General features: G+C 38.0%; 1 protein-coding gene across 4 annotated transcripts in view; it reads left to right on the plus strand.

Moving 5' to 3' along the window:
• Positions 1-8,268: 8,268 nt before the first annotated feature.
• Positions 8,269-22,851, plus strand: part of chd2 (chromodomain helicase DNA binding protein 2) — a 47,039-nt gene continuing 32,456 nt past the window's right edge. For 2 of the 4 annotated variants that reach the window (XM_017704226.2, XM_017704229.2), the window contains exons 1-6: positions 8,270-8,496; positions 9,999-10,057; positions 10,167-10,224; positions 14,940-14,995; positions 17,555-19,404; positions 19,758-19,870. In XM_017704226.2, the coding sequence (XP_017559715.1) occupies positions 19,809-19,870 (62 nt within the window). In that variant the 5' untranslated portion in view covers positions 8,270-8,496; positions 9,999-10,057; positions 10,167-10,224; ... (1 more) ...; positions 17,555-19,404; positions 19,758-19,808. Of the gene's footprint in view, positions 8,497-9,998; positions 10,058-10,166; positions 10,225-14,939; positions 14,996-17,554; positions 19,871-22,851 lie in introns of all 4 variants that reach the window. The other 2 variants (XM_017704228.2, XM_017704227.2) reach the window with 2 other exon arrangements.

Below are 22,851 nucleotides of genomic sequence, written 5' to 3' on the forward strand. Positions count from 1 at the left end.
CAATTTCAGCATGATAATGCCCTCATGCACAAATTATAAAGAAATGTGCGAATAAAAGAAGGGGTTTGCTCAATTTGGTGGAGAAGAACCTGACTGGTCTGCACAGAGCCCTGACCTCAGCCTTCGTCCGAAACTATTGGGATGACATTAGTGCCCAAAGTCCCTAACGCTCTTGTGGCTAAAAGGAAGTCAGTCTCTGTAGTCACGTTCCAAAATTCCTCTCTTCCTCCCTGGTAGATCACCAAAAAGGGACCAAGTCTATATTAATGCTGGAGTTTTTGGAATAATGTTCAGCAAACACATGTGGATGACTTCTGTCCACATACTTTTGGCCATGAAACGCACATGTCTGTAGCCTGTGAAACACATGGCTTTCTTCTCTGATCTGCAGATTAAAATGAGGTTGTTTGCTCTTTCACCACATGATGGTGCTGTCTACTCATTTAGCCTAAACCCCATGCCTCTTCAAGTCCAGAAGACTCAGCTGGGGGCGCTGTCAGCCACGTACTCCTATCTACATCTACTACTAGAATTCTGTTAGAAATGCAGAGAAGAGTTGCAGTAGAACAGTTAACATCTGCCTGATCACTGTTTTGCCCCGTGAAAAGTCACATGTCACTAAATAGGGCCTCCCAGTTCTTTAAAATCTATTCAGGTTGTCAGGCTATTGTCATTTCCATGTGGGCTGTCAACTCTGTCAATTATTGATAAAATATTCAAATAATACTCCCATAGAATAAGCAAATCTATTGCATTAGACTATTCTGTGATCAGTCAGGTGTACTGGAGGAGGGAAAAAGCAAAAATATGAGCCTGATAATCCTGGAATTAGGATTCAGAACCATTAAGGCAGCAGAAAAGGCCCTGTTTATTTTACCCTCATAATGACTGTTTCATGCTAAAACTTGAGCCGTGAGACTAGGATAGAAGATTACAACTAGAAATGTACGGTTACATGACTGGATAAGGAATAACTACTGAGATGTTGGACATACCTCCCATCATTGTGGTCAGGCATGAATATATAAAGTCAGTTGTTGTTTATATTTTTAGTTTCCCCTCTGCAGTCTTGCTTATTGTGTCAACAACAGAATATAGAGCACTACATGATAAATGTCGTAAGAAGAGTAAGAAAAAAACGAAAACAGGAAAAAAAGAAGTGAGGCAACCCTGCTTAACATTTCCTCAAATGTTAAGCTCAAATTTGTAATAGACTCCCAACAGCAGACTGTGCAATCCAGGGATTCCAATACTTTGTAGCTTCTTAGTCTTATTGGTCTCCAAATACGCAAGTATTTCAAGAGTAAAGATAGATCATGTTGCACCACTGATGCACTCTTTTGCAACAGCAGTGAGGCCTGCAGTAACAGCCTAGAATATATTTCCAGGAATGGAATATATCACCAGGAATGACCTTGTTAAACTCCATTCCTTGTGCGATTTCACTTGCATTAATATTCAGTGAATTTACCGTGTTCAGTAAATTGTATCAAGTTAATTAAATGTTTGATAACGAGGTCCCGAGCTTTCAACTACACTCCCGTGTGCCAGTATTGGTAAAAGTGATTTGAGATTCCAGTTCACATTCATGTTTAAGTCATTGAAGGACTTGAGATGATCTTCATTCCAGAAAATCCCCAGTGTTCCCTTTGTTTATACCTGGATTAGTGAGCCTGGAAAAGAATTTACCATGTTCCACACCCTATTCCCACCAACGCAACTCATTATAGAGAGAAAACATGGGGGGTCCCACAGCCACTGTGATTCAGAGTTTGCAAGACTGAAATGTACAGAAGCTTTATTGTACTTCAGAAAACATGATGGTGTACAGATACCAATATATTGAATATAGTGAATATGAATGATGGTCACTGGTACAGGCTGTGAACTTTGAGCATAATGCTAAACAGAATATTACTCTCCATTCAGTAGAGCATTTCATACAAACTACTGTTTGTTGTATTTTCTGGGGAAATCGTACCTATTCATATTTTCTGTATGACTGCCTGGCTCAAGAATGTGCTGTCAGATGCTAATCACATTAGGCATGTTAAAATCTTACAGTGGCTTTGGAAAGTATTCAGACTGCTGGCAAAATACAAAAAAAAAACCCATCAATCTACAATCTTTCATATAAATTGTAATATTCAAATAGTGAAATTTTGTCTTTTAGCTTTTGCAAATGTATTCAATGTACTGTAATTTATTAAGCATGAAATAAAGGGACTCTTTTTCATGCGCATGTGGCAGTCTTCTCTGGCAGGTCTCTACTAGCTTTGCATGCCTGGATTTGTGCATTTTTCCCTATTCTTCCTTACAGACCTTCTCAAGCTCTATCAGACTTTCACAATATAGACACCAATCTTCAAGTGCCATCACAGACTTTTAATGTGAGGCCAGGGTTTGGCTGGGCCACTCAAAGACATTTAGATTTGTTCCAAAGCTACTCCAGCTTTGTCTTGCCTATCTGCCTCTCTCTAGTTGGCTTTGTTCATCGTTCCCTCAATCCTAACCAGCCCCACAGTCCCTGCTGAGAAACATCCCAATGGTAAATTACTACTGTCATGCTTCACTGTAGGGAGTTCAGAGAGTTCAGCGTTAGTGTCTTCAGAACGTTTTTCCATTTGAGTGTCCTATAGCATTGGGGGACTGTCATATGCCCTTTATGCAGAAGAATCTCCTGTGTAGCCACATTATCAGAAACATGAAAGTTAGAACGGACTGAGTGCTTCAGACAAGGTTTTTTTTTGGCAGCTCCCCCCATTTCTACCATATGTCTGAAGGTGTCTTACAATGCTTGTGGGCCTATCTTGCCCAAATACTGAGTTTGGCTGGATAGCCAACTGTAGGAAGACACTTGGCTGTTCCAAGCGTTTTCTGTTTCACACTGATTGAGTCCAAAGTGCTCCTGGGAACCTTAATAGCTTTTTTTACACCCTTTCCCAGATGTATACCTGCAGCTGCCCCATATATCTGAAGGACTTTTATAATGGCTGTGGGGCTCTTAGTTACTTTTTTGACCAAGGTATTTCTTGCCCAAATACTGAGTTTGGTCAGATGGCCAGCACCAAGAAGACTCTTGGTTGTTCTAAACTTCTTCTGTCTCACACTGATTAAATCCACTGTGCTCCTGGGAACCTTCAATTTTACACCTTTCAACAGATGTATACCTGGTGGGTGATGCAACCAGAGAATTTTATTGCCACTTTGGCTGTACATTTTTTTCTGTACAATATCCTATAAACAGCAGGAATAAACAAGATCAGTCCCATTGTGCTATAGCCCTGTGCAGTATGTTGTTGTTCCAGCTCAAACACACAAGACTCGTCTGCTTTTTATTAAGCGTTATAACACTTGATGTTCTATCATTGTGTGTTATTTTGCTCGCCATGAATGTAACTTGGTACAGAGATTTTGGAGAAGTATTTTATTTTTTCTGCCTTACCAACTGGACCAACCAGGTATTGTGCATGCTGACAATATTACAGTATAATGCACATCTCTATGCACAACTGATCATGTTTTTTCACTATAAAGATTTGTAGACCTTCTAACCTTCATTATGCTTTTTGAAACTTGGAGGCTTCTCTGATCAATCCTCTTCCTTACATACCGTTTGAATGGAGAGATTTCATGCAGGGCCTTGAAGATGCCATATACCGTACCTACCTCTTCATAATCATGATTTTCACAGGCCTTTAAAAAGTTTCAATGCTACAGATCATTCATTCACTTCATACTACTTCCAAATCTGTTGCGTTCTACAGGCCTAATGGAATAGATTCAGAACCAAGAAACAATAGGTATACTTTGCAGCTAGTTTAACTGGCAAGTATAAATCAAATGCTGCCTCACAAAGCTTTGTTTTTATCATGAATATATATTCATCAGGAAAAGTCATTTTGCACACTTATAGTGTGTAAGAAACTGAAAAATGTGCACCAGTTAAATGTAAGCATTTATCTTCCAACCAATCATTAAGATCATTAAGTGCGTCGATTGTGGAGCGGTGTACTTTGCCTGCAATGCCTCAGTCATGAGCAGAGGACATATTCCTGTCTGACTTGCCTACATGGCAGGAATTTCAAAAAGAGGGGGAGGGCTCAAATGATTGATCCCAGTTACTGTTGCTAAGATACCGCCTGTGGTATGCGTGCTGGCATTTTTTTCTGTTCTCATACCTGTTTAAATACCCAGATTACTCATTCTCCTGTAGCCCAAATTCCAGATATGGTGAGCGGTCGTATTTTTACAGTCAACATTAACCATATATCTTAACTAATCTGTCTGTCTGTCTGTCTGTCTGTCGTGAAACTGACACCCCCTCATGCCCTAACTCTTGCTATTTTTAATTTACGATGAGCTTAGACAAAAATTTTATCACAAGCTGTTTGCAGTTTAGAGATTAGACTAAGCCAAAGTAGTGTGAAATACTAGTCCTCCTTCAGAAAATTGTTTTAATAGACAAGGCTTAGATCTCATGATTTTAAAAACCTTTACATGCCAATGCAAAACACTCTCTTAAATACAGTAAACTTGTTGGGTTTGTTGGGTCATATGACAAAAATATAATATGATCCTTTAAGATATGCGCAGATGCACAATATGCATCACAATTAGGGATTTTTGTATGGCCGATTTAAATATCTTTACAACTAATTTGGCCAATGGACATTCATTTATTAGTTAGTTTCTTTGACTTTTTAAATGATTTTTTATTGAACTTGAAGCTTACATTGTGTGAGCTGAATGAACACAAGCACGCCGGCACATTTCCAGTACTTTCTGTCAGCCAAAGTCATTTCATATTTATGAATGAATTTTAAATTTGAAGTAAAATGATTAAAGTGCAGCATCACACATTAACTGGCACAATGAGTCATATATAATTATACAAGAATATTCTGGTAGCAGTAGAATCAAATACAGCATGAGCGCACTTGCTACCTGCCTCATGTTATTTAGACCAAGAAACTGCTAAACAGATCAGACAAAAAAAAAAAACAGTTGGGTCATAATTGCATATTTAGCGAAGAAATTAGCTGATGTCTGATTGCACGTCCCTACTCACAATTGAGTTTTTCTGAGTGTCTGTTGAAACAGATGCTATGCCTGCCCTACTTGTTCCCTTTGGTCGGAAGTTGGTCAGTGTTCATAATGTGACAATTTATGGTGATAACAATAAATATCACCAAACTGCAAAGCAAGGAACCCCAAAACTTCTCATACTACAGCAAAATTAAAAAAAAAAAAAATTATTTATATATAAATATTTCTGGCTTATTTGTTGTTCTTTCAGTAATGTACCTGTAACAGATCTATCTACAGATTAGCATGCATGTCTAATTTTATAATGTGGCTAAAGGTTTTAGGAGTATGCTTTCAAGCACTTCTTTTATTTCTCCAAACCAAAATCCAGCTTGAGGAACTTTAGCTTTAGCACTCTGTATCAAATATGGTTATTCAAGACTTACTATAATCACATTACAAAAGTTTTATGGATATCCGAATTGTAGTCCAGAATCATGGGAGGGCCATTGAACAGGTTTTGTGTTTTTGAAAATCGCCTTCATGAGTGAGGACAGACTGCTGGAAGCTGCAGCTCTGCAGTAGGTTAACATCTCTTTAATCTCAGAAAGTCAACCAGCAAGTCAAGTCATTGGTGGCTGGGACTAGGCCCTAAACAGCTGAGCCACTGCTCCTCTAATGTTTTTCCTGTTCTCCAACAGGCCTCATTCCACTGAAGGGTTGTGAACCCACCCTTTGAGCTTCAGTAGCATGTTTCAGTTTTTTCCCCCCCAGTCATGCAGGTCATCAAATTGTCTAGGTGTAGTTAACCCTCCTGTTATGTTCATTTGTCAGGAACAGACATGGTGTTCCCGGGTCAATTTGACCCGGTACATGTTTAATTACCCAAAAGATATCTGAAACCAAAAAAATCCTAACAAGCAGTGTGAATATTTAATTACTAACTCCATTGCTAATTATTCTACCAATATTTAGTGCAATGGTGTTCTTTACCTGTAACAGGTAATGGTTCAATTAGGATAATTCACTCGTTTTTCATTAAAAAAAATGCATGTTCAAACTTTTTTTAATGTTTCACTACTTTATTACTTTGGATATGCCAACATAAAAAACACAACAGTTTTACATGCATGCACTATGAACCAGAAATGAACTACTATCTACACAGCACACGAGTGACATGTCATCACACTGTGCTTTGTGCAAATGAATTTTGCACATTTCACACAGGTCATGTTTGTCTTGACATCGTCAGATGGCCTGCAGACCTGGCACCAGCCTTTCATCCACTGTGATATTAGGGCTTGGGTTGTAGAGTAGTGGACGTTGCTCTACCCACTTGTCCCACACTGTCCTAATAGCTGCCAGCTTGTCTCTCTCCCGTCTATCAGCCCTTGTCTCTCGATTATCAAATCGAATTACTCTGGAGAAAATATGAAAAGTCTCCAGAGACATTGTGGCTCAGAATATACCCCTGCCTCTCTCTGCATCCCACAGACCGACTGTCAATTCATCCTTCGACTTATAGACCCCCCCAGGATGAGGAGCCCCAAATATGCATCTAAATGTCTTTTGTCCAGCTCCTTCCACTTCTCCCCCAAAACACGCCTCCCTTCTAGATTTGTCATTTCCAGAATGATTTTTTTGTATTGAATCTGGCATGACCAGCTCAAAGGCTGACTTGATGTCAGTCACACAACTCAGTGCCATCCTAGTGGGCCCTGGCACTGTCTTTATTATGTTTTCTGCAGACAGTTTTGCCTGACGCACATTTCGGGATGAAGACCACTGTATTTCACCATTTTTTTGAGACAAATGTCTTGCTTGGAGGAATAGGAATAGCAATTCCCTCATCTGGTTCAAAATCAGAATCATCAGAATCAGAATTTAGCTCAAGATAGTCTTCGTCTTCAGACACATCCTCCTCTGTTTCACTGTCATGATCAATGATGACTTCCAGAGCCTCCTGGACTGTCATCCTTTTGCTTCAGCTGCTCATTTTGTAAAGGTCTGGTCTGCTTGACAGAGCGTAATTTTGGGTGTACTCCCATGCAGAGGATTTTAGATTTTGCCCCTCCCCTGTTTAGTGTCCACTGAATGTGGGTGGAGTTTACCCGCGAGAACATAAATGGTTTCTATAAGGTAAAAGTCATAACATCTGCACCTCTTTCTCTCTCTCTCTGTGTGTGTGTGATTTGGGTGAAATATGTCTCACAGTTGCAAAGAAAGACATACTCTGACATTTTTGACACCCTTTTACCTCCAGTTTGACTGCTGGGTCATATTGACCCGAACAGTATCTATGTGATATAAACATGCAGGGGGTGGTTACAAATATGTGAGATGAACCATTTTCATATTATATGTTGATTACACAATTTAAGGCAAGCAGAAGAAGTTTGATGCTAAAAAAATACTTTTAACTATTTTTCCTAGATCTTCAAACCTTGAAACGGGTCAATTTGACCCGTAACATAATAGGAGGGTTAAAGAGGATTTCCAGCAATTTTTCAAAGAATTCTGCATGATCAAGTAGTTGAGATGTAGACAAAATCATTCAGCGTGGTTTGATGTGAAACGCTCCTACACAAATTGTTCACAGCGGCAGTGATAGGACATCTGAAGAATTTAATGCCAACTACCTCACATAAAATATTACAAATGGTACCAAAATGGTTACAAATACGCCGGCTAGTTTTTCAGAATTAGGTTTCTGCTTAAAGCACGGTTTAAAATGCATTCTCGGTGGTGTGGTGGGGTACAGGCAGGTAGTTGAAGGAAAACAGCATCCAAAGATAGAGATTTGTTTTTTCAGAATTAAATAATTCATCTAATATTTACTTCTCAGCAGTTGAATTATGCATAGATTTTGGGAAATCTATGGGATCCCCTTAAACCAGGGTGACTAGGTATATTATTATTATTATTATTAGTAGTAGTAGTAGTAGTAGTAGTAGTTGTAAGATCTTGTAGTCCAGCTGCCTCAGTTTCCTCCTAAGCTTACTGGGTTTATGTGAGCTCTAGACAGACCTACATCTAAGGGCGAGCATGGCATGAAAAAACGGCCTCAAGAAGTCAAACACTTTTGTTTTTCACAAACTGTTACTCTCGTCAACCTTACTACAGGTTTTAATGGCAGAGGCTGTGGATATAAACGAAGTGGCAAAATGGACGCTCTGCTTCTTCTACCCAGAATGCTAGAGCTGGAGGAAGTTGTGCGTGATTACGCCAGAGCCGGTTTATAAGTTGTGTGATTACGCCAGAGCGCAGGGGCAGCCCACCTCTCAGCGCTCAGCGCTCAGCGGAGAGACGAGCACAGACAGCCGAGAGACGAGGCAGAGGCAGCCGCTGACGGGCGGAGGCAGCGGCGAGCAGACCAGGCTTTCTGAAGAAATCCCAAAAAATCGTCGTAAAAGCGCCATGTCCTCGCCCTCAGACGAAAAGGCCGAGCTCTCCTCTCGGATCTTGGTAAGATTTCCTTGCGGACAGAGCCGTAAGACCGCGTTTAGCAGGAGCTTCCAATATGGAGGAAAATGGAGAAGGTTCGAAGGGGGGTGTTGTGAAAATGGCCATGATGGGGCCAGCGCCAAGAGCTGAAGACGAGTTTCACTCGATAAAACCGAAGCATTTCGACACGATTATGGCGTGAGGCTTTAGAGGAGATGTGGTTTTAGGGTTTAGGAAAGGATGAGCCTGGCTGAAAAGCTGAACGACGAAAGGAAAGCAGGGTTTTTACCGACTACGCATTTTAAATTGTGCTTTGTCCTTGAGAGGACAAACGTCCTTGCCAGAACTGAATACGGGAAAAAAAAGAGTTAAAGCCTAAAAATCGACGTTAAAAATACAAACTGATGGGCGCAATCTTCAGTGCGAACGTCTGGAGTGATATAATGTTGCTTTAAGTTTATTTTGAGAAGAAAGTATTTACTTAATTTTTTAATTTATTTTTCATGAGTTTATTGGTGTAAAATTGCTGGTCTCCTTTAAATGCTGTTTGTTTTTTGACGAAATGTGTAGAACTCTCTGTCTGTAAATTCGTTGTATGATTTAGAACCAGATTGTCTTTTTTTTTTGTTTTATTTGTTCATGTACTGTATTGTTGTCTGCATAAAATTGAAAATATGCTGTTTTTATTATTTTTTTGATGTTTTCTTTTTCAATTGAGAATGTACAGAGTTGTATGACTACTTACATTTGTTTTGCTTTTAACGTTTATGCAGTATTTTTTGACTGTTAAATAATAGGGTGTTGGCTTTTAACCCTTCGTGGTGCAGAAAAGTGCCATTATTCTTTTATTATTTCAGAAATATATGTCTGACTTTTCTTTTTCTTTGTTTTTGATACTGAATGTGTGTGAAGTATATTTTCATTCGGTTTTGTAGAGTCCAGACTGTTAAGAGACGTGAAAATAATTCAAATAAAAAGCAATGTTAATATGTTTGTATTTCAGTCAAGTTCAAGTAGAGATTTTCTTCCAGTGTCCACACCAGGAAACAGCATGCAAAACATTTGAATGGTCTTCATATACATAGAGATGTGTTTATGTTGCTTATCCATGTATTTAAATTTCTAAATCCTGGGAATAGCATTCTCAAGAGATTTGTGCCTGAAGATAGTACATGGAAACTATAGTCTGTTCTTGATTGTGTAAACAAGATCATTATATAAACACATGGAAATATAAATAGGAAAAAATAAAAACAGATTTATTTAGTTTTTTTAATGATTCTGTATTTTAGAACACGTTGACCTCAGTGTTGAAATGTATCGATGATGTTCTTGCACAGATTAATTTTGCATTTTAGACTCGTATGTTTGACATTTTAGACTCGTATGTTTGGTTTTCAGGTCATCACCTTGCTAAGAACGTTGAGTTGTAAACTGTGCCTGTCTTTTTGTTTGCTATCCCGTTTAAAAATGCTATATAAGCTGTGAACGTTGTAAACTAATTTTGAAACTCTTCTGTACAGGCATCAGAACAACTGAAGAAGACGTGATGGAAGGATAGTCAGCTCCAGACATTAACGATGTAAGTGTTCCCTCCCGACTCGCGCAGTTTTTGTAACCACTAGGTTGTGCTGTAAATCTGGACATAATGTATATTTTGGGTCTTATGTAAAATTTGCTTTTATCTTTAGGGGATCGTAGTCTGCGCAACTCCAGAGATGGATGAAGCGAAGGAATTGAAGGATGCCTGTAAGTATTGTACTTATAGGAACAGATAGACATTGACGATGGAAACCTCGATTTTTGTCGGTTTCCACTTCTAGCCGTGAAATACTGTTGATGATTAATTAGAACCAACTCAAAGCAATGTTAACGTTTGAATAAATATTGCAAGAAGAAAAGAAATGAGGCATTATCCTGTATAATCCTGTAGCTTGGTGTTAGCAACCATATACGATCCAGTAGAAAGTATATTAAAAATGCACTAAATGATAAACTTCCGTAAACACAAACATTTTGCTGGACATAATTATATGCCGTGATTACTGGACATTGAGTAAATGTGAATTTGCCAATTGACTTCTGGTACGACGTAAGCTACCTACTAGCTATCATCTTTGTTAGTATCCAGAGTAGGTGGGACCAACCTGAAAGTAACTAAATCTTTGGTCTTTGATGCCAAATGCTTTTCCAAAAAAAGTAGTGTATGTTTTTATATTGCTACCATGCTAATTATAAATTGTTGGTTTAAACCAAAGTAGTGTAGTAATTGTTTTGTAAAATAGGTTATAGAGAAAGTTTATTGGAAATATGAAAAAAAGCGTTTGTGTAAGTGTGAAGCTAAAAGTGTTGTGCAATGTTTTGTTTGAAGGCTTTTAATTATTCATGGAAATTGGTTTAAATCTTCAATAGTCAGTAGTGCTAAATCACTATTACTGTTAAGGCTTTCAACCTTCCACGGAAGCGTTTATCTAAACGTAGCGGTACCATTTGGACTAGATTGGTTTTACATAGGGCGGTGGAGAAATGTAATTGTACCACAGGACATCCTGGAATGATTCTCACGGGATAAGAGATCTTGCTATGACCTACAAAGAGGGGAGTGGCTACTCGATTTACGCATTGCCACTGCTCCAAAGAAGTTCTATACGTAGTTCATTCGATTGCTCACACTGAGGGAATGTGTCCCACGTTTAATTTCATCGTAATTTTTTGTATACCCGAACCTAATCTACTTAGCCTTCTGAAATGCATTGTTATTAGCACTAACATGGGCTTAGGACTTTACAGCCGTCGTTCGATATAGGCGCATCAAACTTTTTGCTTGTTTTTTAATGTCGTTTTACAGGTTTAAATGTTTGGAGTTGTGAAAACTCCTTTCGGCCACGGTATGATGAAATATTTATCGCTGATATTAGATTAATATAATTAAGGATTCTGTGCGTGGCTCATTTCATAGTAGGTTGAAGTAAGTGAAAGCTACTGAAATCTATACTGATGTGGGAGCACACAGTCCATAAAATGGAGATGGCTGATTTGGACGGGACTAAAATAAGAGAAACACCAGTAAAAATTGTTACTTGGCTTGCAGAGGTCTATACAGATATTGCCATGGAATAGACACGAGGTCTTTGGTACAAACTATTTATGAATTGTTAAATTTAGCTTTCAAGGTCAGTGGTTGTAAGGATGTAGGGGTGGTGTTGAATCAAATTTATGTAAGCCTAGTAAAAAAATTAGTGAACCATTAGAAAAATGTGTTTTGTGTACCGCTATATATGCTGGTGAGGTTTTTTGTGGAAATACGTTTTTCGTTCAGCTATGCAGTTGTGAAAAAAACTATTTTTAAAAAATAAACTAAATAGTTGAACGAGTAAGCCTAAGCTGTGTTTATATTACGCGCTATTTTGAGATCTTTCATTTACTAGCACTCAAGTGAACAGCACAGTAGCCTCGGTTTGCAGTTACAGTATTTATTGGATAAGTAAGTAAGCCAAGACTTCTGCTGAAAACAAATGGAGCCATTGCAACCAATCAGATACCACTCTTATTTCATAGTAAGCCTTGCCTTTGACTAGATTTCCTTTTGAAAACGAAGGTGTTTGGAACCAAAACTACAGCATGATTAATGCATTGCATAATAAAGTTTACACATTTTAATACTCAACTACACACATGTATCTCTGACTGCTAACTGATGCTACCAGATAGCTTAGCACATATCTGGCTAGCTTGAAGAACTGGTAGCTGACTTATGATAGTTTGAGTCAGCAAATTAGCAATTTTATGTGGATTAAAATACAACAGTAGTATGAATTTGATACATTTTAGGGATTTTCAGTGTTTCAGTAATTGCATAGTAATTTATAATTGGATTATAGTAATCAAAGATGTATAAAGACCGCATATGGCACACAAACGCCATGTATACCAATTATTTTATCAACAACTAGGTTGTTTCATCATGTGTTTAAATGACACTTTTAAGTACACTTTTGTTCATTTTGTTGCCATCTTTTAAATCGTCTTCTCTGCACTGAATATCTGGTACCAGCATGATAATTGGAATTTCATACATAAGGTGAAAATTTCATTATGACCGGACTAATTTCCAAATTAGTTTTAGTAGTGGTCCAAAATTTGTAATATTTTCAATTTCCTTAATACACATGCATATTTTATATTCATGGTATGTGAAAATATACATGGTCAATAAAGAAATATAACCTTATGTAAAATTATCTTTAAAAAAAAAAAATCTTAGTGTAAACAATTTCAACATCAGCTCCACAAAACTTGGTACTACTAAATAATACTTATGCATGTTTTGATTAATTGAATTGTCACTTTTTTTTAGTCCCTGATGCATTCAGTAAGGTACTAATGGGCAATATTGTGCAGTTGTTGAATTTTTTTTTCCAGCTTTTCTAAATTAAAGAATTAAAAAGAATCACAATTTCACATGGAAATATGTACACATTTTTAAAAAATAATGCATACTGTAGTTGACAGAACATTGGAAAGCCTGCTGTTTAAAATGTTCATTTCAGTAATTCCAGTTTACAGTTTTTTAAATCATAGATGTTTGAGGATTACAGATCATCAATGGGAAGAGAGTGGCAGCTGGGTATAAGTCTTAACATGGACATTGGGGCTATTAATGGGGCTTCAGTGTGCACAAATTAGAACCGTTATAATTGAACAATTAAGTTACTAAAACACAAATGGATGAATACACAGGGTTGAAAAATCAAGCCATGAAAAGAATAACAGCTTTTTTTTTATAGTAGTGAATGCTTTGAGTCAATTTACATTTAAATTAATTTATATTAATTTATATATTCTAATCTAGTGCTTGGTAATACACTGTCAAGAATGAGAAATTTCTCATTGTTGGTAATGTTATTGGTGTCACATCGTGATAGTTATTAAAGATGAGATGTATGTTTGACGTCTTGATCGAGTTATTGATTATCAAATTTTGTGATAATTTGAATAAACGCCAACGCTATGCAAATTGTCACTTTGTTCACTACCTACAACTTTTTTTAATTAATTTTTTTATGCCTTCATTTATTCCATTTGTGTAATCATTTTAAATCCATGATTGCACATCACAGAAGCTTATACAAACAGAACGTCAATTATCTAACTACATACATGCAAATTCTGAGTGTCACAAGATTAGTGATGAAGCAGAGAATTTGCATTACATGAGATGTGCTCTCTACTAGGGGGGAAAATCTGGTTTCAAACCATATAAAATTGGAGAACCAGTGGATGCTAATGGAATTACATGTCTGTGTAGAAAAGGTATTATTATACATGTAGTAATATTAGAAGCCAGTGTAGTTGGTTAATTATAGTATTACCATAAGGGCAAATTCGAACTGTAGGGCAAAACTCAAACTAAATTTGGTTCATGATAGTTAATGGAGATAATTCAGCAGACATTGGTCATTTGTCTAAATTTACATTATCCAAGCTTCATCTCTGCAGAGAAGCAGTGTGTTAATTGTTAAAAATAATAATATTTGAGTATATTACACATTGAATACAGAACCTGATTTTCAACTTTAATACATGGAATATAGTGGAAATTTGCACTCATTCATAAAGCTTCTCAAAGTAGGAGCGCTGATCTATGATCAAGGTCTTCTTTATACATTTTTTTTAAGCTTATAGCTTTATTTATTGGAGCAGATCCTAGATCAGCACTCTAGCTCTGATTGGCTATTTGGCTAATTTTACCTTATTTCTTAAAATTAACCGTAAGTTTGAGAACAAAGCAGTCCAATCAGAAGCCACTCTGTTAGTATTGATTACCAGTACTCAGCAAGCAAACGTTAATATGATACCTTGATGATGATAAATATTTTTTATTTTTTTTATTTATTTTAATTTTCTTTGGAAACCATTGTGCAATTTGAATTTTATAAGTACTGCCCAGCATGGCCTAAAGCAGTCATATGTACACACAGGAAAATAATAAATCAAAGAAATCTATCACGTTTTTCAGCCACAAAGTTGTTAAATTAACCCTTAGTAATGTAGCTGAGTGAAGCATACGTGGCATTTCAACGCATCAGACACACCCAAAAAATGTAGGTCACTTCATTTCAACTTGCTTTCGTTGGCGTTAAATAAGGCTGGGTGAAGCGATGTAAAGCACCATTATTCTTGCTTCACCCTCGCAGTTGTTGATTGGTGTGTAGAGGAGTAAAACAAGGCCTTAACAAGTGCTTAATCTCTTGTTAAGTGGGTTAGCTTTGCTGACTATGTAAGTCACTGGTAATGACTAGTTTATAGACTAGTTTTCTTGTTCCAGAGTACTGAACCATACCATAGTGTCTTTGGAATTCACCAGCAATGTTGTGTTCATCTGTCAGTCTTTATTTGCTACTCAAGTTTGTCTAAATAGTTCAGATTTAGACTAAAGTCTTTTTTTTTCCCCCTCCCATCAGAAGACTCTGCCGCTGAAGACATCAGGAGGACTGTACTAAGAAAAGAAGAAGGCTTGGTAAGTCCGCAATTTTTTTTTTTGTTTTTTTGGTCCTTGTCATTGTGGTATGTTAGCTCATATGTCTGTCATTGTGGCATAGTGGTGCACTTACATGGAACTGCCCCTACTGTAGGAGTGGGAAGTTTAACTTCGAGTCTAAAAGCTAACGTGAACTTTATTGCAAGAAATATTCTAACATTTATAAACCTTCTTAAACAAAAAACACAGTAACTAAGAACTTGGACAAAACCTTTTAGTTCTTGAAGGGTAGCTGGAAACCTTTTCGTTATGAGGAACACATCATGTAGAAGGAATCGAAGGTGGTTGTTACTTTCTTCAAAAGATGTTCATCAGATAAAAAGATGTTCACGCATGTCTTCATTTTGAGCTTGAACTCTTCATATCTTCTTTGCTGCTGTCCTCTTGAAACGGATCTTATTCCCCATGGAAACCTTGCATGAGACTGACGTCTCAACGTGGAGCCTGTTCTGCTTTTCATGTAACGTTTTTCACATCTTGGCCCTGAACTGGCGTCCCTTTCGTTTATTTGGCAGTATTCGTTCTGAGATGGATCACTTGTTCTTTCCCTTTGAACTAATCCCAAGTCTAAAATGAAATCAGTGTGACGTCATTGCACTCTCTTTCGTCCTTGCATTCTGTTTAGCTCCTTTTGTTATTGATCACCAAAGATTTATACCTGGATTATTCTATGCGTTTGAAAAGCTATCATGAAATATGACTTGTCATTAGATATTAACGTTAACTCAGTTAATGTGTACTGTTATTACTTGTGTTCATGGATGGAAAACACTTTGGCATTCCATATAACACATCAGTTCATTACTTCCCTCTAGTGGATGAGCTTTCTGAATTTGAATTGATGGAGAATTGAATTGCCCACTTAATTGATCTTGATGTCCCACATGACTCTTCGGTATGTTCAAAAACTTATGTATTTTCACTCAAGACAACTCAACAAAACTCGTGTTTCATAACGGTTCATAGTTCTTTGATTGCTGCCATGTGGAATTATAAAAGTTTTTGTCGCAATAACAATAAGTGCATTATATGCTTTAAATTGGGACACAAACATAAAACATTCTTTTTAAAAAAGAAACCAACTATTATTAATTATTATTAATTATGCTTATTAAATATGTAAAAGCTGATGCTGGATTGTTGAGTTCTTTCAAATGCTTCATTCAACTTGGAGCATGTTTTACTTTTCAATTTATATCCACATTTTTAGTTGACCTTTGACTGGAACACTAAAACCTCTGGAATTTAAATGCATTCGTTTTCCATTTCCACCAGTTCAATCAAGATCAATCAGCTTTATTCTGTGTATTTACAACTTCAGAAAGGTCATAATAAAACTAAAATATAAAAAAACACAAAATACGAACTAGATGTTGAGTTTCTAGTCATAGGCCTTAAAATATAGTAAGAGTACGTGATTACAGTATATGATGCTATTATGTAATGGTTATTAGTAGCGGTGGACGATGTGGTAAAATGTGATCGCGATAGACATTTTCACAATGTTTTGACACTGACACAATGCAGTGTACAGCCCCATTTAAAAACTACCATCAAAAACTCTTGAAACTGACTTTTATTCAACATTTCACATACTGTACTGCGATAAATTCAATGAAACCAGACTGGGGTCTTTTTAACGAAACATGCAGTTGGTCCATGTTCAAGTTCTAATAATAACCACAATATGCTAATAATAACCACAATGTATTGTGTATAACAAATTATTGCTGCCCACCTCTAACGATCACTGTTATGGAACAGAAAGTACTTTGGCATAGTAATCATCATAATACAATATTACCTCATGTTGCTGTAACAGGATTCTGTATGCGGAATACTTCAATTACCAATCATAACTGCAGAAATCCTCGGCTTTTAGAAAAATCGTCGACTGTCACGATGACGAATCTAGTCAAACTTGAAGACTGTGACACGTTAGCATTGCCTTATACACAATGACAGACATATGACGTGAAACCAAATGATTTAATGTAAATGTTTTGTGCTGTGACCTATGTATTTAGTTGTTGTCAGACTAGGTTTACTGTATCTTGAGTGCTTTAGTCATGAATAGAGCAAGAAGTATCATTAAGATTCCGAATTAGTTTTTTTTGTGGGTTGCCGTTGTTTTTATAATTGCTTAATTGTTCCTTTATTACACGTTATTACATTGTTATATGCATGAGAGCGCTCATTGAGGTGCAGTGTAGATTGATAGCATTTTGTTAGATGGGTTAATCCGCTGTGAATTCGTTTTCATCTCAAACTAAGCATCTTGATTGTTTTTTTTGGTGCTGTCCTACCATAGATGACTGTTAAAGCGACCACTTCACCAGTTGATTTTCTTGCATCACCCCATCACTCTTGACGAAGCTAGCTAGCCCACAGTAGATTCATTTGGGATGTTTTTTGAAATGTTGGTTCGAATGACCATAAGAAGCTTTACAAGTTGTAGATTTTATAGAAAGCTGTTCTATCTTGGTCAGTGCACTTAAGGTTTACATGTTTTCCCTTCTCCTTTTTGATTTCATTAAGACCCCCTACTGGACAATCGAATGGAGACTACAGCTTTATCAGGAAGATGGCGGCTCTGATTTTGCTTTTGGATTTGTAATGACAGAACCTTGATGTAATTTTGCCTGCTGTGGTGCACTTGTTCTTAGGACAAATGTGTTTTCAGTGTTGTTTTTCCAATGTTTTAACAGTGTTATGTTGCAACTTTCTATTGTTTCAGCCAATATGTCCATCCTGTATGTATGTATGCTCACTCGAACATTCTACTTTTCATTTAACTAAATAAAACTTCTAGTTTTTAAACGATTCTGACTCGCTCTCATTGGAGGGGGAAATGCTTCGATAACCTGACTTAAACCTTTCTTCTTTGCAAAAGTCAATGTCCGACCAACTTTTTCAAAGTTTTTCCAACGATTGCCGTGATGGTTTTCACCTGCTTAACAGTTCTGTGTGGCTTTCTGAACTACGCTGGTCTAAGAGACGACATCATTTACGTAAGGTTTTACGTAAGCCGTTCGTTCTTGGCTACTTTTAAATCATCTCCGTCTAATCTCAAACCTATTCCTAAATTCCTATTAAACCAGCAAAAACGGGTAACCGTTTTGGTGTGGCTTGAATTCCGTCGGCCTAGAGGTGAACGATCATGCTAGCCCATCCTGTCTGCGATTGTTAAAATTTCCAAAAGTCCAACTTCCGTGTCTCCATGAACCAAATCGGTCTAGAAAATTAGACCCAACGGTCAGTTCCAAACTCGCTACGGTCAGACTAAGCTTGCGGCGTCCAAGCCTAGAAGCCCTCGTTCTTACTCGGCCGTTCAAATAAAGCTGAAAACGACTTCATAAGTTGAAATGCAACCTCGACGCACGTTCCTGGCTTTAGACCTTCTTATGCTGCCAGCTTTCAACGATATTCCCTGCAGCTGTTGTAGAAATATGAAAGAATTATGGTGTGAAAATGACTACTTTTTTTTTTGCCACGGTGGTCCAGTCGGTCTTAAACTCAACCTGAAGTCTAAGCTCAACCTCAGGGCTTATGTGAAGAGTTAGATGTGCTCTAAAATGGTGTCCCATGCAGTCCAACGGTCTAAAATGGCTCCTGATATCGCGTTTCCTCTCTGAGCAGGAAGTGATGGCTTACTGAAATCATTTGTTTTAAACCCCTGAGAACAAGTCTTATGAGCTGCAGCCTCGCGGTGGGCTCGGGGCGGCATGTGCGTCCTTTAGGTTGGCCTGAGATCTTTAGTGGAAGTGTGTTGGTGAAGTAGTTTTAGTTTAAAATAAAGGGGGCGGGTCTTCAGTGCATCACCTGAGTCCGGGCTAAATGGAGAGAACGTCAATCAGAGGCTGAAGCTCTCAGAGCTGGGAAGGAGCTGTAGATGGCGGATGAGCCTTGGGAAAGGGAACGCGCTGAGCCTCGCCGGGCGCTCTGGAGCACTTCTCTCTCAACTTTCTCCAACTTCCACTCTCGCGTTAGGGCTCGTATTTAAGCGGGGTTGATTCGTGTGTTCGGTGGGGGGATGTAGAAACGTCCGTGCGTCGTTTTCGCGGCTTTGTTTCGTCGAGAGAAAACCATGTACTGCTTTAGCGTAGAGGAGACAGTCGTTGTTTTCTCTGCCTTGCGCTGGCAGCCATGGCGGTCCTCCATTTTTAGTGCGCCGCGCAAGGCGCTTTAGATCCTCCACTCTCCATTCAAAAGGCCACCGCCGGATTTCTTTCTTTCTTTTTCTCCTTTTTCTAATAATACTCCGTTTTGTATTTTCATTCGAGGTTGTCGGAACCTGTTTTTTTATTATTATTATTATTTTTCTTGCCGGACTATTAAATCGACCTTTTTTCCCGGCCGCTACATTTCCCTACGTGTCTGTGGAATAGGTATGTGTACACTGTATATCAATGTAATCGGTTGTTTTCTGCTTTTATCATCTTTTTAATCGTCCTTTGTCTGATGACGCAGTAAGAATTTATGCATGTGGCTGTGCTGGATCTGTTGCATTGAAAGTCTATCGACGTATGTTGTTTGACGTCGATCGGCACCGAGCAGGTGTCACGTAATTCCTCGCTGTTTAGAGCTTAATGTTTTTCTGTTAAAACGCATTTCTTCTCAAATGTGTAAATCGAGGCTGTTTTTCTGCTGTGTCGCAACGGGAGGACCTTTTCTGTCCTTAAAGCTAAAGCAAGCCGATGGGACTTGTATGATGGTTCACCCCACTTTCAACTTTTGACAGTTAATACCTGGACTAACGACCACCGTTAACAAAAAGCTCAAAGGCAAAACGATGATGACCAACAAGAACAAAAAACAAGGAGACGACGGCTCAACTCGGAGCAATGCTTCAAGGTACGATACTTTTATTTTTTCCTTTTTCCCCCCTACCACATCTGTCTCGATTGTTTACGTTGACAGGCATGGTTGATCACCTGTGCACAGATTTTAGCCACAGTTTCTATGAAAGAGACTGGTTTTAGCCCATTGACCTTGGGATAGTTGAATAGCCACACCCTGATTTTACTGGCAATTCTGAAAGTGAACAGGAGCTATTAGGCCTGTCTGAAGGACTTGGGTCTGAATGTATACCATCCTTAAAGCAGGGAATTTCCTTCTGAATCCTGCAGTGGAGGGTTTCTCTCTTTTTAACCTTCCTTTGTGATAAAGTAAAGTGACCTTGCCTGATTAGTTTGTGCTGCATTGCACCATTTTTTACATGTAACATTCATGCTAATAAAACAAATTTGCTCCCATATCATGTCACAGAGACCATGTTTTAGATTCACTTATGTGTAATAGATAGTAACCGTGTTCGGCTTTGCGTGTGTAAGGCCTGTTGGATCTCAAAATGACTGTTTGATTGATATGAAAATTTACCCAAAGCCTACATATTAACAGGTTACCATTTACTTGAATTTAATGAAGCATACATCTTTCTGTAATGTAATCTTAATTATATTTTTTTCATTCAAAATTTTCTGCAGTCTTTTTATGTGGTTAAACATTTTATGCCAAATGTTTGTTTTCTCTAGCTGAATAGTTTGTGGGGTCTGGCACGAGGGGGCTTTACAGTTCTTTTTTTTTTCTTTTTTTATTTATTTATTTTTTAAAAAACTTTTCTTTAATAAGGTTTTATATGCCCAGTCATTGGTGCCTGTACTTTTAAGCCATTAACCTTTTAAGGAACTCACGATTTGTACACTTAACTTTTTTCTCCCTCAGGATTGGTGGTTATTGATTTTCTGTGTTTTAACCAAGCTGTTTGTTTATTTTACTATTATGTTTTTAATTGAGGACTTTTTTTGGTGGAATAGTGTAAAATTGAGATTTGGGGGATTTCACCTGTGTGCACTGTCACCCAAGTTGCTGTTTTGTCTTTAATGTTCCACAACTGGCAGGGGAGTGACAGGAGTGAGCCTGCAGCCGGAGGGGTACTGGTGTCACTGTCCTGTCCTACTGCCATTGGGCCCTTGAACCAAGGCCCCTACAGCAACTGACTGCACTCACTCAGCTGTCATAACAAAACCTTGTGTATCTGGAATGGAAATGGAAGAAAAAAAGTTATTTCATGTATGTTAACGTAATGAATTTTTATTTCTAGTCATTTTGAACCATTTCTATTGATCTTTTGGCATGAAATGCTCATACAGTGTAAAGGACACCCGATGTTTACAAATAGTGTTTTTAAAAAAAAAAAAGCAGGCTTTGCCAAGAAAGTGCCAATATATGTGTCTCAGGAATTGGTGCAATGGATGTACATGTGCAGAAAATATTTTCACTGTAGTTCTTAATGACTACAAGGTAGTCCTGATTAGTTAATGCTGTTCATTTAGAACCATTGGGCCTTTCACATGCCACAAAGAGTGCTTTAAGCGATGCCATGAAAGAACCGTTTAAAGAAATGTTTAATAAAAAAAAAAAAAAAAGATTTGCGAGCGTGAAAAACCTTTCGAAGGTTTAAAGACCCTTCGTGTGCGATACTTTACATTACATGGAGGTTCTTTAAACTTTAAAAATGTGTTTCCCACTCATACTTCTCATTTAGATCCACTAAGAGGTTCTTTAGGGAGCCAGAGTTGGTCCTTGCATGGAATCGTGCGAAGTAGCCTTCTTGGCAGCCATTTTTTTGTATTGTTTTGTTTTTTGTTTTCCCCTTAAAGCACAGTAAATGCTGTGCTCATGTCTCTCACCACACCTGTGGTGGAAGTTCAGTGTTTCAGGTTCACAAGTTTAATAAACAATTACAGGTTGATAAAAAAAAAGTAAAAATGGAACGAGTATTTTGTTGAGTATTGTGAAGTTATTTAATGTAGTTTTTAATGGGTTTTCAAAATTGTCACATCTTTATGTCTGAGATTTGTACAGCGGTCTTCCTCGTACACATCGACGAGATTCATTCTGGTGTATTTCGCTTGTATTTCTTGTGAAGACTTGTTGAAAAGTTGAACGTTGTAAACAGGTTTAATCAAACTGCCTCAACCTGAGCTGTTATTGCATGTCTAAATCTTAAAAGTACACCTGAGCAAGAACAAGACCAGTGAAAGTTCCACGTTTCACAACTTTTGATATATTGCAGTCCAAAACGGTAATTTTACAGAAGCTGAAAATGTTCATTTTTAATGCAACTTACTGTGAAGAGATTTTAGTTCAGGCAGATATGGAGCTCTCCTACAGCGATAAAGGTACTGGAACATAATTTTACCATCACAATGAATCCGGTTTTGGTAACAAAAGGGCTTTTATTGGAAAAGACTGTTGTACACACTATCATGAGTTATCGGGTCACTTGTTTGACGTCAGATTTCGATGCAGCGTTCAGGTTCTGGTGTAGAAAGTTGTTGGTTTACATTAACTTGATATCCTGCCCATGGAGAGAGAAGTCACACCAGAGCTTGTCCTTCAGAAAGGTGACTGGACTGTAGGGCTTTTGGCAGCCATTTTCTTAACCTCTTTCCCAGAAAGTTGAACAGAAAAATAAACTGGATCTGACATTTCAAGTGCTGTAGTTCTTTGACTTGCACTGTATCCTGGGTGGGAGTCAATCAAGAAGAAAAAATGAGCACGGTGGTGTCTTTAGTGTGTGAGCTGTGTCATTAAATGGCTGAAAGTCCAGTTGAAAGACACAAAATGGCTCTTGCTTTGTGCTGCAGAGCTTGTATGAGTTACACAGCATTACATAAAAGGCGCATGGAACTACAGGAAGGGAAAGCAGGAAGTGCTGTGGAGGTCAGAAGTTGCTTTGCTGAATTTTGATTGGCTCTTCCCCTGTCTGGCAACACGGCAGCCAATCGTGGCTCAGCAGAGGGGCTAGCCCCGCCTGTGTGTGACGTCAC

This window comes from Pygocentrus nattereri, chromosome 7, assembly GCF_015220715.1.
Source record: "Pygocentrus nattereri isolate fPygNat1 chromosome 7, fPygNat1.pri, whole genome shotgun sequence".
Classification (NCBI taxonomy): Eukaryota; Metazoa; Chordata; class Actinopteri; order Characiformes; family Serrasalmidae; genus Pygocentrus; species Pygocentrus nattereri.